This window comes from Gopherus evgoodei, chromosome 17 (assembly GCF_007399415.2).
Source record: "Gopherus evgoodei ecotype Sinaloan lineage chromosome 17, rGopEvg1_v1.p, whole genome shotgun sequence".
NCBI classification, from domain to species: Eukaryota; Metazoa; Chordata; order Testudines; family Testudinidae; genus Gopherus; species Gopherus evgoodei.
In genome coordinates this window covers 22,539,955-22,555,066 of record NC_044338.1, presented here as the reverse complement: position 1 = coordinate 22,555,066, position 15,112 = coordinate 22,539,955, and the positions used below count along the sequence as shown (strand labels likewise).

Genomic DNA, 15,112 nt, shown 5'->3' with positions numbered 1-15,112 from the left:
CTCACTTACCTGGAAGACCATGATCTCTTCCACGCTGCAGGTTAAAGGCTGGTAGATCTAGTCCAATTACTTGTAGCTGTTCAAAAAGCCGCTCCTGGAGCTCCTCAACCACCATTTGATTCTGTTTCATTAGTTTCGCACGAACAACCAGCATACCACGGAGAAGCGGGTCAATGCCACCTGCAATGAAGGTCAAGTCCAGAAAGAAACAGAACAGTCTGTGATAGATTCCACCTTGTAGGTTACATTTTGTGTAACAGAAGATTAGCCCCAATGCTCGCTTTGCTCCTCAGGGGTCACCTGAGATCCTTCCCACTCTGATGGTTGGGGAGGTCATTCCTAGCTAAGAGTATGCGCCATGTTCCCCCTAAGGAACCAGAGTAGTTTATAAGAATGTCTGCAGATGCAGAGGCCTGTTGTCCGATAACAATTTGAACCCCTCAAAGGAAGCCAAGCAGTTTTAGCAAACAAACTGGACAGGAAGAACCGGGAAGGCTTCTCCTTCAGGAAAAATGGATCTTTGTGTTTTTACCTCACAGCAACAAAACAGGAGCTGGAAAAGGCCTCAAAGGTAGAGTTAGCTGGGCAATGTGTGTTTTGTTCCTGGGAAAAATTTCATTGAAATTTGTCTTCAAAAGTATAATAGAGGCTTGGGTGGGTGGCCGGCCGTCCTAGTGGTTAGATATCTCCTGACTCTCAGCCCCCTGCTGAGCTCCACCTTTAAGTCTGGGGGTGGGAGAAGGACCCAGGACCTCCCTCTCCACCATGTCTCAGCCCAGGGTCCTGTGTATGTCAACCCCCAAATAGGGGGGTTGGTGTCCCTCACAGCAGGGAGTCAGAATCCACTGCCCTGGGCTACTTCCTAGCAGTAGGTTCAGTTTGGGGCATGGCCACTCTAGTCCAATCTTCCAAGCAGCATGCTTCCTTTAGGATTCCTTCCTTGGTCTGGGGCAGCACGTCGCTGTGATCCCACGCTCCTTCAGGCAGGGCAGCCACAAATTAGTGAGGGCAAGCCCCACTGTATCTCAGTTCTCTCTGATTCTGGGGGTTCCTTTGCAGGCTCCCCTTGGCTGGGGAGCCAGGGCTTGATTTCAGGTGAAGGCGTGCTCTGTCCCTTCAGGTAGAAAGGCAGCTGGTTCCTGCCTCTACACTGGTCAGCCCTGAACTGAGTCAGACTCCCTCCTTTTCTCTCCTCATAGGCCCGGCATTGGCTGCAGGCACAATGGTCAGAGGTTAGTTGGGTCCAAAGGCTCTCTTCAGCCCCTTCCATGCTGGTGGGTGGTTCCCCTTCTTCACCACAAAAAGTTTTCAGGTTTTCATCAAAAACTCGAAAATCAAAATTTTGGGTCCAACAGTAGCAAAAAAGTGAAAAATACCTGATTCTCAACAGAAATGTTTTGGTTTTCAACAACAATTCAAAAATGTTGTTATAAGTGGGTATTTTCTGTGGAAATTTTTATTTTGACAAAAAAGGCCCCCATTGATTAAAAAAAAACTTTCAAATGATACATGCCAGGCCCTCCTCAGCGAGAAGGGCTTTGTTTTACAGTTTCTTTTGTTCTGTCTAGTTTTAAAAAACGTCCTCCCCAATGGTTTTATAATCCCCTGGCTTCCCTTGGAAGAGTTGGCCAGCATTGAATTCCTTACTCTCAGGAACATTTTCCTGGTAATCAGCTTAAATTTTCCTTTTCTTAGCTTTATGTCATTACTCTTAATAACAGCTCCTGAAACACACTGAACAATCTTTCTGTCGGTGATGTAATGCAGTGCTAAACTGTATTATACTGTTCCCAATTTGATATGAACAAGATCCTCAGGTTCTACACCTGGCAGCTCTCTGCGTGATGTCTATCCTAGAAGTGTAAACTCTTTTAGCCTTTGTATCTGATCTGTCTATGCTCTTCATATCTGGCCACTTTGGAAACAGGTTCTTTTCCAAAGCTGGAGCAGTAGTTCTGAGTTGTCTTCCATTCAGGATTTGGGCTGGACTATATCCAATAGCCATGACTGGTGTTGATGTGTAACTCAGAAGGGCAAGGAATGGATTTGCTTGGCTGTCTGCCTAGAGCTCTCTCAGCCTCTCCATTCACTTGTGGGTGATGTGGGCTGCTAGCAATGCAATTTTGATATTCAGGATAGTTTGAGTTCAGGGCTGTTGGTCAGAAGCTGTTGTCTAATTTCTAAAAAGCTACATGGTTCTTATAATGCTGAGTCGATAGAGGTGAGTCAGGCTAGAGCCACTAAGGGACTTAGGCCCTGAATTTCCATGCCATAAGCCTGAGTCCAACATTTAGGCAGCACTGAGATCCTTGAAACCCCTGCTCCACAACTCTGTGGACACCTCAATTCCATAGCTGCCAACATTTGCCACCCCAGGCTGTTTGTGGAGACTCAGCCTTCTCTGGCCTCCGATACCCCCCATCACGCCCATCACCATAGTAACTTAGTACCTTCCCGGTTAATTAGATTAGCGTCTTGAGGTCCCTATTGGACTTCACAGAGTCATTGGCTCATCTCCCTTCCCCCTGGATATGAGAAGCTCTAGCTGTGGAAAGTGTGGGGAGGGTGATTGTAAATGTTCTGGAAAACCTCTTATCAAAGAAGAAGGACTTGCAGACCCAAGACTATACGAGTCTATAGCTAATATCCCTATGGCCAGATAATTACCTTTGATGAAAACTGTTTATTTTCTGGAATTGAGGAAATGATTTATTAACTGAAAACATGTCCTGATGCATAGAAACAAATGATCAGATATATCGAGCTTTAGGTTCTGATTCATGCACTTAAGTACATTGCTGAATCTCTGCCTTGCTGGCAAAGCAGGACTGCAGGCAGGGCCTGGCAAAGCATGCTTACCTTCCATTACAACCCGCCAGGAAGCACTGAATGTGAGGTGAAGAGGGACCCGGAAATGTGGACCCAAAGGTTCGAAATTATCATCTAAACGGGTCACAAAAGGCTGTACTGAACCATGACCAAACCGAAAAGCCAAGGAGAATACATTTGCCACAGAGGGATCCACAGACTCATCATAGCCCCCGTAGCATGGTATTTGCTTCTCAGTCTCATCTCCAAGCAGAAGTGGCAAGTAGTCTCTGTATGTTATTACCTGGAAGGGAACATAGACTGAGTTAGAAGTTCAGATATGCTCTTTCTAAAGGAAAAGTTGATCACTTTCTAGCATTATCAATAGGATTGGTCAAAAATTCTGTGTCAAAATGCAAGACATTAATGAAACAGCCAGGAAAGTCAAAGACAGCAAGCAGGAAATTTTAAATATATGAGGCACAAAAACAATTCTATCAATGGCTTTGTTCTGTTACTAGATGTTGATGGCAAAATTGTCCGTAATGATGTAGAAGAGGCAGAAGTGTTCAATAAATATTTATGTTCTATGTTTTGAAAGGAGCAGGAGGATGTATTCATAGCTTACAGTGATAATTAAATCCTTTCTATTCTGATAGTAAATAGGGAGTATGCTAAACAGCAACTGCTGAAGGTAAACATTTTAAATCTGCAGGACTAGAAAACTTCCCCCCAAGAGTAGGTCATGCTGGTGGGGGAGTGGCAATTTATATGAAAGAAAGCATAGAGCCAAATAGAGTAAAAACTTTAAATGAATCAAACTGCACCATAGAGTCTCTGTGGACAGAAATTCCATGCTTGAATAATAAGAGTAGAAATCTATTACCAGCTACATGACCAGAATGGGGATGGTGACTGTGAAATGCTCAGTTTGATTAGAGAGGCTATAAAAATAGAAAACTCCATAATAATGGGAGATTTCAACTATCCCCATATTGACTGGGTACATGTCACCGCAGGACAGGATGCAGGGATAAACCTTTTTGATACCATCAATGACGGTTTCTTGGAGCAGCTACTCCTGGAATCCACAAGAGGAGAGGCAATTCTTGATTTAGTCCTAAGTGGAGCGCAGGATCCGGTTCAAGAGGTGAATATAGCTGAATTGCTCGGTAACGGTGACTATAATGTAATTAATGTTAATATCCTTGCGGGGGAGAAAATACAAAAGAAGCCCACCACAGAAGCATTTAATTCAGCACAAAAACAAGGAAACTAGTTAAACGGAAGTTAAAAGGAACAATCACAAGAGTGAAATGCCTGGAAGCTTCATGGAAACTTTTTAAAAACACCATAATAGAGGCAAAATGTATATCCCACATTAAAAAAAAATAAGAGGACCAAAAAATGCTACCATGGCTAAACAACACAGTAAAAGAGGCAGTTAGAGACTAAAAAAAACATCCTTTAAAAACTGGAAGTCAAATCTTACTGAGGAAAATAATATAAAAAGGAGCGTAAATTTTGGCAGATCAAGTGTAAAAGTATAATCAGACAGGCCAAAAGAGAATTTGCAGAGCAACTACAAAAAGATTCAAAAACTAACAGAAATTTTTTAAACTATGTCAGAAGCAGGAAGCCTGCCAAACAATCAGCGGGGCCACTGAATGATCAAGGTGCTAAAGGAGCACTCAAGGAAGGGGCCATTGTGTACATGAATTTTTGCATCAGTCTTCACCGCAGAGGTTGTGAGAGAGATTCCCACACCTGAGCCATTCTTTTTAGGTGACAAATTTGAAGAATTGTCCCTGTTTGAGGTGTTAATAGAGGAAGTTTTGGAACAACTTGATAAATTAAAAAGTAATAAGTCACTAGGACCAGATGGGATTCACCCAAAAGTTCTGAAGGAACTAAAATTTGACATTGCAGAACTACCGCTACGAAATGTGGCATGTAACCTATCAGTTAAATCAGCTTCAGTACCAGATGACTGGAGGATAGCTAATATGATGCCAGTTTTTTTAAAAGGCTCCAGAGGTGATCCTGCCAATTACAAGCCAATAAGCCCAACTTCAATTCTAGCCAAACTGGTTGAACTATAGTAAGGAGCAGAATTATCAGATACAGAGATGAACACTATTTGTTGGGGGAAAGTCAACACTGCTTTTGTAAAGGGCAATCCTGCCTCACCAATGTATTATAATTCTTTGAGGGGTGTCAACAAACGTGTGGAGAAGGGTGTTTCAATGGACATAGTGTACTTGGACTTTCAGAAAGCCTTTGACAAGATCCCTCACTAGAGGCTCTTAGGCAAAATAAGCTGTCATGAGAGGGAAGGTCCTCTCATGGATCAGTAATTGGTTAAAAGGTAGGAAACAAAGTTTAAGAAAAAATATTCAGTTTTCAGAATTGAGAGCGGTAAATAGTGGTGTCTCCCAGAGGTCTAGGACCATGGTGTTCAACATATTCGTAAATGATCTGGAAAAAGGGGTAAACAGGTGGCAAAATTTGTAGGTAATACAAAATTATTCAAGATAGTTAAGTCCAAAGTAGAATGTGAAGAGTTACAAAGGGATCTCACAAAATTGGGTGACTGGGAAAATGTCTCTGGAAAACCCAGTTTGAACCAAGAAATGCAAACTACCTCAAGGGGTTGTCTTAGCAACTCACATGAATCATCCTCCACTGTTTTTACCACTGGAGGAGCTGTGGTAACTACCCCCATAGAGCAGAACACAATCACACTGAAACTATTCATAGACTGATTGCATTGGTCCCCAAAGATACCGCATGCGGTTTCAATGTCTGACACAGTAATTATTTCCATTTGTACAACACTAAGCCACTAAAACTGAGCTGGGAATGATAAGGCAGAGGCGACTTGCAGCACAGAGGGTGCCTAAAACATTTAGATCTGCAGGCTGCTGCACGCATAGCCCCAGTGGCTACAGGGCTAAGCGAGCGTGGTGTGTAGGAACCTGCACAGGCAATTCTGGAGGGAAAAAATCATGTCTAAATCTGAGCAAGAAATGTTTCAATCAACAAGTGAATGGCAGCAAAAATGATATTGCGGCTAATACCTGGGTCATGGCACCTATGATTTTTCTGGCCTCCTGGTAGAGTTTCTCTCCATCCCATTGTGGATTTAATTTCTTCAACTCGGTAGCCAAGCGATTGTGCTCCCTCATAAAGACTGTATGTAGAGCTGTAAGTCCCAGATTTTCAGCTGCTCGTGCATCACCTAAATTATAAAAAAACAGTATAATTTAATATTTTATTCAGCTGAGGAACTGTTTTTAATTTGCTATATTAGACTCCTGCATTGTAAGGTGAGCTGCTTGCAATTCGCTGTAGGCACAGCTGGTAGTGTTGTCTATAGTTAAGGTTGCCCAGCATTTCCATGGTAATACCCCATTTTCAGTTCCTTATAATTTTGCCAAACTTTAACCATTCAGGCTGAAATTTCCCAGGCCAGGTGTCTTCCCCAGGCTGACCGTTTTCCTGAAACTTTCAGCAAAATCAGTTTAGCTGTTTCTGAGAATGGGGCTACAGAATTAATGTTATTTTGACCAGGTTAAAATGTTCTTACAACTGTTTTGTTGAGGATCTCGGGCACCTCTGGCTGCAGAGAAGGGACTGGAAATTTGGCAGAGGGCTGGTCCTAGTGTGAGGGATGTAATTTTGCCATCCCAATAAAAACCACACAAATTTGGCCAAGCTACAAACCTCTGAAAAATCTCAGTTTGCACATTCTCAGAGGAGATTTGTTAGGGGCAGGCAGAAAAAAAATCTTCAAGGATTGTGTCTGCAGTGAGCATGGTCCATCCCTTCACATGGTGAATGAACTGCACGTGCACATTCCCACAGAGTAACTTAGCATGCTCCTACTCCCTGCCCAGGGCAGATGGTGCCAAGCAGGAGTTTTCCTGCAATTAATTCTCTTGGCTGCCAAGGGTTCTGTGGTGCTGTGCACCAGAACTGGGAGCAAAGAGACTCTGGGCTGGTCTACACTAGGAGGGGATCGATCTAAGATACGCAACTTCAGCTACATGAATAGCATAGCTGAAGTCGAAGTATCTTAGATTGAGTTACCTACTGTCCTCACGGCGTGGGATCGATGTCCGCTGCTCCCCCTGTCGACTCCGCTACTGCCGTTCGCATTGGTGGAGTTCTGGAGTCAACAGGAGCTCATTCGGGAATCAATATATCGCGTCTAGATGAGAAGCGATATGTCGATCCCCGAGAAATCGATTGCTACCAGCCCATACAGCTGGTAGTTAAGATGTACCCTGTTTCTCTTGTACTCTCAATACCACCCCACTAGCACCTAGAACGCATGGAGGGGGAGGAGCAATATCGCTCTAATGCAGAGGTGGAAGAGCAGGGGGAGGGGTATGCTGGGGTGACAGGAGCTGCAGGGTACAGGAATGGGAGCTGGAGGTCAGAAAAGATGCAGAGTGAAAGAGGAACAGGAGTTGGGAGGTGAGGGAATAGGAGCAGAGGGGGCAGGGGCAGAAGAGTCTATACCCACTAGATCACTCTGCCCTCTAGAACCTGGAATTGAACCCAGGATTCCTGCATCTCAACCCTCTTCTGCTGTCACCAAACAGCTCTGAATTCTATTAGCAAAATATCTGACTCTTCCCCTGTAATGGCTGGTCCCCATAAAGGATACCAATCTACTAGTGCTACCAGTTACTCCGTTATCTCAAATGGTAGAGATCTTTGTTGTGGAGCGAAATTTTCAGATCCTGCATATGACCCAAAGGGGGGCGGGATCAAGATGATTCCACTTGGGGGGCTTTCTATTATTATTTTTTTACTTTGCTTTTTTGAAAAACAAAACAAAAAACATTATGCAACCTTAATTCAGCCCTTCTCCCCTACCACCATTCTCTGTGTGTGTGCACACATTACAATACAGTTTTTAATTACATGTTCTCATATAATTCCTGCAGTCCCTTTTCGCATTCAGTGCAGAGTATTGACAACACTCAAGGAATGGGTCACAGTTGCACAATGACAAAATCTATTGTCTGTAGGACCCCTGCCTCCTTTGTTGCAGAAGTTAGAAGGTATGTAGTGAATGAGGCAGAGAGTTTTAGAAAAGTAAAGGATGATCTCATGGTTAAAGCCGTCAAATGCTAGCTGAGAGAATTTGGTTTGATTCCAGAGTTCGCGTGTGATTCTGGGCAAGTCACACTCAGCTTTTCAGAGCTAGTCACTGATCGAAGACAAACTCTAATACAGAATTTCCTCATGTTGGATGTAACACTGTTTGAGCTAGGACATTGTCCTCTATAATATTTAGAAATTCAGAGGATGTTTTAGTACTGAGAGCCCGTTCTTAGAGCGATCATTGCCAATCAAAGGTTCAGAGCCATAAGCAGAGGCAGTCAAATAGGGGATTTGCAAGGAAAGAGCTACGGAGTCAGTGATTGGAAGTATGTAGTAGTGGGGTGAGGTGAGAGGTGCTGTTTGATTGATGGGTTGTTCCTGTTACGGCTGTGCTGTGGATGACCTCTGTGCACGGCTCAGTTACCAGGTTGCCAGCAGGAGACAAGTAGCAGAGTCAGGGTCAAAAATACCAGGGTCAGGCACCCGCTACAGACAGAAGACATATCGTGGAGTGAGAGACGAATCGAGGTCAGAAGCCGGAATCACAGCAAAGCAAGGTTTGGTACAGAAGCATGCAGGCAGTCCGCAGGAGTTTTGCCTGGGAGTTCACTTATGGGGAGCTCCCACAGTTTTTGGCTTTCAGGCTTCTGTGAGCAGTAATTACAACATCTGAAGAGGCTCCGAGAAGGAAGACAATATGGATAGTGAGTGATCAGCTGTCGTGACATGCACAGGATGTGCCATGTTTGTCTTTCTCCCAGAGGATAGAAGTGACTTCGTCTGTACAAAATGCAAGCTAGTCTCCATGTTGGAAGAGAAGGTTAAAGGACTAGAAATCCAAGTATCAACCTGCGTTGCATCAGAGAAAATGAAGACTTTCTGGATAGAAGTCGGCGTTTGGTACTGCAGGCATAGCATGCAGAAGAATCAGAAAGGACAGTGCAGAATGGGGGAAAAATTGGCAGCATGTGGAAGAAGAAAGAGAGAATCCATGTACTTCCAATGCAGATAGAAATAAGAAACCATTTTCAGGCTCTCTGCACAGGTTCTACGGAGGACTACTGGTTTGTAAGAGTCATCTGAGGGAAGGGATCAGAAGGAGACCCCATTGACCGGGAGGCATGTGATGCATTGTCCTAGGGATGGGGTTTCCATGACAACCACTCCCAAGAGGAAGAGAGGGTAGTGATGGTCGAGGACTCCCTCCTAAGGGGAACAGAGTCATCCATATGCCCTCCAGACTGGGAAACTCAAGAAGCATGCTAATTGCCTGGAGCTAGAATTCATCATGTGGTGGGGTGTCTGCCGAGACTGATCAAGCCCTTGGACCATTAACCCTTCCTACTTCTCCACATGGGCACCAATGATATTTCCAAGAATGACCTTGCTCAGGTCCCTGCAAACTATGTGGCTCTGCAGAGGAGGATAAAGGAGTTTGAGGTGCAGGTTGTGTTCTTGTCCATCCTCCCTAATGAAGGAAAAGACCCAGGTATAGACCATCGAATTGTGGAGGTAAATGCATGGTTGCACAGGTGGTGTTGGAAAGAGGGCTTTTGATTCTTCAACCATGGGATACTGTTCCAGAAAGGATTGCTAGGAAGAGATGGGGTCCACGTAACGAAGAACATCTTCACAGGCAGGCTGGCTAACCTAGTGAGGAGGGCTTTAGGTTTGCTGGGGGATGGAGACCTAAGCCCTGAGGTAAGTGGGATACTGGGAGGAAACACAAGGAGGAGGGTGCAACAAGCAAGGCCTCTTGATTCATACTGAGAAATTAGGGCAATCGGCTAGTTATCTTAGGTGCCTGTGTAACACTGACAGATCCCAGTCGTTGGCTGGTGGGATTGAACTGGGGACCTCTGGAGCTTAGTGAATGAGCCTCTATAGCATTAGCTAAAAGCCAACTGACTGTTAGCTAAGGCTGTAGAGCGCTCTCTCTCTCTAGTGCTCTCTCTCTCTCTCTCGTCTTGGTGCCGCTAGATGGGACAGAGGACCACACCCAGGAGGTGTGTGGGTTACACCTATACATGAATGCAAGAAGCCTGGGAAACCAGCAGGAAGAACTGGAAGTCCTGGCATAGCCAAGGAACTATGATGTGATTGAAATCACAGAAACTTGGTGGGGTAGCTCACATGACTAGAGCACTGTCTTGGATGGGTATCAACTGTTCAGGAAGGACAGGTGGGGGGGGAAGGTGGAGGAGTTGCACTGTATGTAAGAGAGAGTAGTATTACTGCTCAGAGTTCCATTATGAAACTGGAGAAAAGCCTGTTGAGAGTCTTTGGGATAAGTTTAGAGGTGAGAACAACAAGGGTTATGTTGTGGTGGGCATCTGCTATAGACCACCAGACCAGAAGGATGAGGTAAGCAAGGCTTTCTTCAGACAACTAACAGAAGTATCCAGATCACAGGCCCTGGTTCTCATCACTTCAATCACCCTAACATCTGCTGAGAGAGCAATACGGCAGGACACAGGCAGTCCAGGAAGTTTTTGGAGAGTGTTGTGGACAGCTTCCTGGTGCAAGTGCTGGAGAAACCAACTAGGGGCCATGCTCCTCTTGACCTGCTGCTCACAAACAGGGAAAAATTGGCAGGGGAAGTAGAAGTGGGTTGGAGCTTGGGCAGTAGTGACAAAACGAAGAAAGGAGAGCAGCAGAATATGGATCCTGGACTTCAGAAAAGCAGACTTTGACTCCTTCGGAGAACTGATGGGCAGGATCCCTGGGAGGCTAATACGAGGGGAAAAGGAGTCCAGGAGAGCAGGCTGTGTTTTAAAGAAGCCTTATTGAGGGCACTGGAACAAACTGTCCCGAAGTGCAGAAAGAATAATAAATATGGCAGGTGACCAGTTTGGCTTAACAGAGAAATCTTCAGGGTCCTTAAACTCAAAAAGGAAGCTTACAAGAAGTGGAAATTTGGACAGATGACTAGGGAGGAGTATAAAAATATTGCTAGAGCATGCAAGGGTGTAATCAGAAAGGCCAAGGCATGATTGGAGTTGCAGCTAGCAAAGTGAAGGGTAACAAGAAGGGTTTCTACAGGTATGTTAGCAACAAGAAGAAGGTCAGGGCAAGTGTAGGACTCTTACTAAATGGGGAAGGCAACCTAGTGATAGATGATGTGGAAAAAGCTGAAGTACTCAATGCTTTCTTTGCCTTGGTCTTCATGGACAAGGTCAGCTCCCAGAATGCTGCACTGGGCTAGGCAGCAGAGTATGGGGAGGAGGTGAGCAGCCTTCAGTGGTGAAAGAATAGGTTAAGACAGAGGTGGCCAACCTGGGGCCCCAGAGCCACATGTGACTCTTCAGAGGTTAATATGCAGCTCCTTGTATAGGCACCGACCCCGGGGTTGGAACTACAGGTGCCAACTTTCCAATGTGCCGGGGGGCGGGGGATGCTCACTGCTCAACCTCTGGCTTTGAAACAGGCCCCTAGTATTTTACTAGGAGGGTGGTGAAGCACTGGAATGGGTTCCCTAGGGAGGTGGTAGAATCTCCTTCCTTGGAGGTTTTTAAGGCCCAGCTTGACAAAACCCTGGCTGGGATGATTTAGTTTGGGTTGGTCCTGCTTCAAGCAGAGGGTTGGACTAGATGAGCTCCTAAGGTCTCTTCCAATCTTCATCTTCCCTGATTCTATGATTCAGACAGCCCCCTGTGATGGCTTCCTGGTTTCTATATCAACATGAGCCCATGAGTGGGCTGCCACTGACTGATGCCATGCTGGACAGTGCTTTCTGCCATGGCCAGCTTCACAGGATGTCCCAGCAGAAGCCCGGTGTGAGCTTCTAATGGGGATGTGGAAGTGTCAGCAGCCCAGAACCTCACAGGTTCTAGTCCTGCAGGGTCTTAGGGTTCTGTGTGTCTGGGTTGTGTAATGAGGCCCTGGGCCTTTCAATAAGCAGTTGAGACAGGGCTGCTGGTTGGTGTCAGCACCACTGTTCGAAGTCTAAGGGTGTGGAGCTGAGCAGGGAGGCTTGGAGTTCGTTGATCTATAGAGTTAGTGTGCAGGAAGTGGGGATGTAGATCCAGTGCTCTAGTCTGCTGCATGCTAACTGGCTGTGTGGGTCACAGAGTATTTAAAGCAGGATCCACGCAGCTAGCTAGTGCACGGCACGCTACAGCACTGTAGATTTGCACCCCAGCGCACTGCGCACTAACGCTCAGTATAAACATGCCTTAGTATAGAAAGTCAGTGGTTTAGCAAACTAGAGAGGCATAAACAGATGCAGCAAACAGGAGATGACAGACAAAAAGGAACTGGTCACTCAACTGAAAATTAGTGGTAGTTTAGATAAAAGCAAGAAGGAGTTGATCATATTTGTACATATAAACAGAATAAATGCCAAAGCAGTAATATATATACTTGGTGCTTTAAAAAAACCATTTACAAAATCTGAAAATATTCATGAGCCAGATCAGCTGGGAGGAAGAATTTAAAGAGAAAAATGTGAACAGGTCTGCATATGCAGTCCACTGTTCTGGAGAAAAATGGTTTACTATTGCTCCATATACTGCAGACGCTCTTCCACGTCACTGGCACTGCTCTGTGCTGAAGTACAAACCCTGCTGTTGGTGATGTGAGAGAAGGGGTGAGACAGTTGGCCGCGCATGATAGAATTTGTTTTGTTTGCCTTTTTTTGGAAAAAACAACACACAAAGCTTATTGGAAAACCAATTTTTTCATGGTAAAATCCTTTGGAAAAATGACCATTTGACATTTTTTGATCAAAAAATGGTGGATTTTCTGTGGGAAATTTCCTTTTGACTAGAATTTTGCATTTAGTTTTGTAATGATATTTTAAAATGAAAAAATGGTTTGGCTTAAAGTGTCATTTTGGTTTTTGGAAACCCAAACATTTCCATTTCCATTTTCAGTTTTGTCATTTTCATGGTTCCCCCCTCTTTTTCTTACACAACACTTTCACATGATAGATTCTGACGTCTCATTATATTTGTCTCAGGCACTGCCAAGATTCTCTGCCGTTCACTTCAGACTCCAGTCACGACTTACCTGCTTTAAAACAGGGGATATTCATGGTCTTGTTTGTGAATAAACAGGGGCTTTGGGAATTGTTCTCAAAAGGCAGTAATCCCAGCCCTGCATCAGTGAAGTTCTGGTTCAGAGCCATCAAACCCAGCTGATTTGTCTGATTCCTAAGACTCTTAGCTAAAGGTACTTCACTGCCGTACACCATGCTGGCATCTATGAATGAGGTGATCGAATTGATCTGCTCATGTATAAATGTTTTGGCATTGCACACTGGAGCTGTACGGACGAATGGCATACAAGTATTTGGGTCCTTAATTCGTGGATCATCAGGGGGAAACTGTAGAAAACAAAAAGAGAATTACTCCCAATTTAAAGTGTCGATGTGTTGATAAAGATTGGATTTTTTAAAAGATATTCCGTAGTTCAAATGGAATTATTCTAGGGAAGATCTGTAGCCTGTGTTATATAGGTGGTCAGACTAGATGATCACAATATCCCCTGGCCTTAGAAGCTATGAATCTACGAATGTTCCAAATGCATTATCTATTCGACAGGGGAAGTTACAGATTGGATGAGACTCATGGTACATCTAGTCCAATGTCCTGTCTGACAGTGTCCAGAGGCAGATGATTTAGAGGAAGATGATATAAAACCCCACAGGACGCAGTCATGAGACAATCTGCCCTCATGAAGGTCTCATCCTAATCCAGCGGTTCTCAAAGTGTGGGTCAGGACCCCAAAGTGGGTCACAACCTGTTTTAATGGGGTCACCCGAGCTGCCGTTAGACTGGCTGGAGCGCAGGGCCAAAGCGAAAGCTCGAGCCCCATCATCCAGGGCTCAGGGTCGACTTCAGATATGGGCAGCAGGGCTCAGTTTACAGGCCCCCTGCCCAGGGATGAAGACTTGGATTTTGGCTTTGGCCACCTGCCTGGGACTGTGGGGCTTGGGTGGGCTCAGGCTTCAGCAACCTGGGGTCCTGTAGTAATTTTTGTTGTCAGAAGGGGGTCACAGTGCAATGAAGTTTGAGAACCCCTGTCCTAATCCCTAATAGTTAGAGATTGGTTTAAAACCTGAAGCAGGATTTTTATGACCCTGACAAAAATGGTATTAGCATTAGCTGTTCTAACTCTGGATGCTCTTGTTATCCAGATAAATGTCCAGTCCCTTTTTGAATCTTGCCAAAGTCTAATTCTGTGTTGTATGGGGAAGTATTTCCTTTCATCCGTTTTGAACTTGCCCCTTTCCACTTTCAATGGCTGTCTCCTAGTTCTTGTATTAGGAGACAGGGAGAACAGGAGCTCCCAAGTTTCTTTCTTCAGATCATTGATTCCTTCATATGGTCCCTCTCTAAGCTGAACAATACAAATCTTTTCAATCTCTCATCACAGGAGAGTTTTTCTAGGCCCTAATCATCCTTGCCACCTTTCTCTGAACCCCGTCTAAATCTGCAATAACTTTTTCCAACTGTAGTGATCAGTACTACATAGCATTCTATGCTACTACATAGCATTCCAGAGCAAGCCGCATTATTGAGATATATAAGCCCCTTGTATTTATTCTCTCATATTCTCCATCCCATTCTTTATGCGGTGTAACATCACGTTTGCTTTTTTGACCACAGCTGCATATAGAGCAGACATTTTCACTGAACTGTCCACAGTGATGCCCCAGTTCTTTTCCTGATTTATAAAAATGTTACATACAACCCTCCCCTCAAACAACTCAATTAAAACAAACAAAAAAACCCAACTATGCTAAAAGAATATTATTTAGATCAGAAAGTCAAGCACTCAAAAGTTAGGAAATAACAAATGTTATGGCTGCTCTTAATTCTGCCTTTTGTGTGTCCATTCTGTGCACTAAACCAAGCCTAGAAAAAATAGTATGTTATCACATAATACAAGACTGTAGCATGATCCATATGTGTCAGGGGCCAGAATAAAGGCTGATTGGACAACTTGAATTCTGGCATTTTTAAACTTTGGATTGCTTGACTTTGCAATCTAAATAGTGTTCCTTTAATGCAGTTTGTTGCATGTAATTCCCTGTCTTTTTTTTAAAAGAAAACACGTAAAACCAAATTATTTTATGTACAACTGTTACTGCTCCTCCCCACCACCATCAGTCCTGTATCATAAGCAGGTTTTGAACTCTAAACATTCAGCACTGCATACGACCACCTGAGCTACAGACTAA

The 15,112-nt window shown here is 44.4% G+C and overlaps 1 protein-coding gene across 1 annotated transcript in view; it reads right to left on the bottom strand.

Annotated features, from left to right (window-relative positions):
- The window catches only part of LOC115636663 (myeloperoxidase-like), a 41,978-nt gene that overhangs the window by 8,020 nt on the left and 18,846 nt on the right, over positions 1-15,112 (bottom strand). Inside the window, exons 6-9 of the mRNA XM_030537030.1 lie at positions 12,937-13,252; positions 5,889-6,049; positions 2,860-3,112; positions 10-180 (exon numbers count right to left, since the gene is read on the bottom strand). Coding sequence (XP_030392890.1) covers positions 10-180; positions 2,860-3,112; positions 5,889-6,049; positions 12,937-13,252 — 901 coding nt within the window. The remainder of the gene's footprint in view (positions 1-9; positions 181-2,859; positions 3,113-5,888; positions 6,050-12,936; positions 13,253-15,112) is intronic.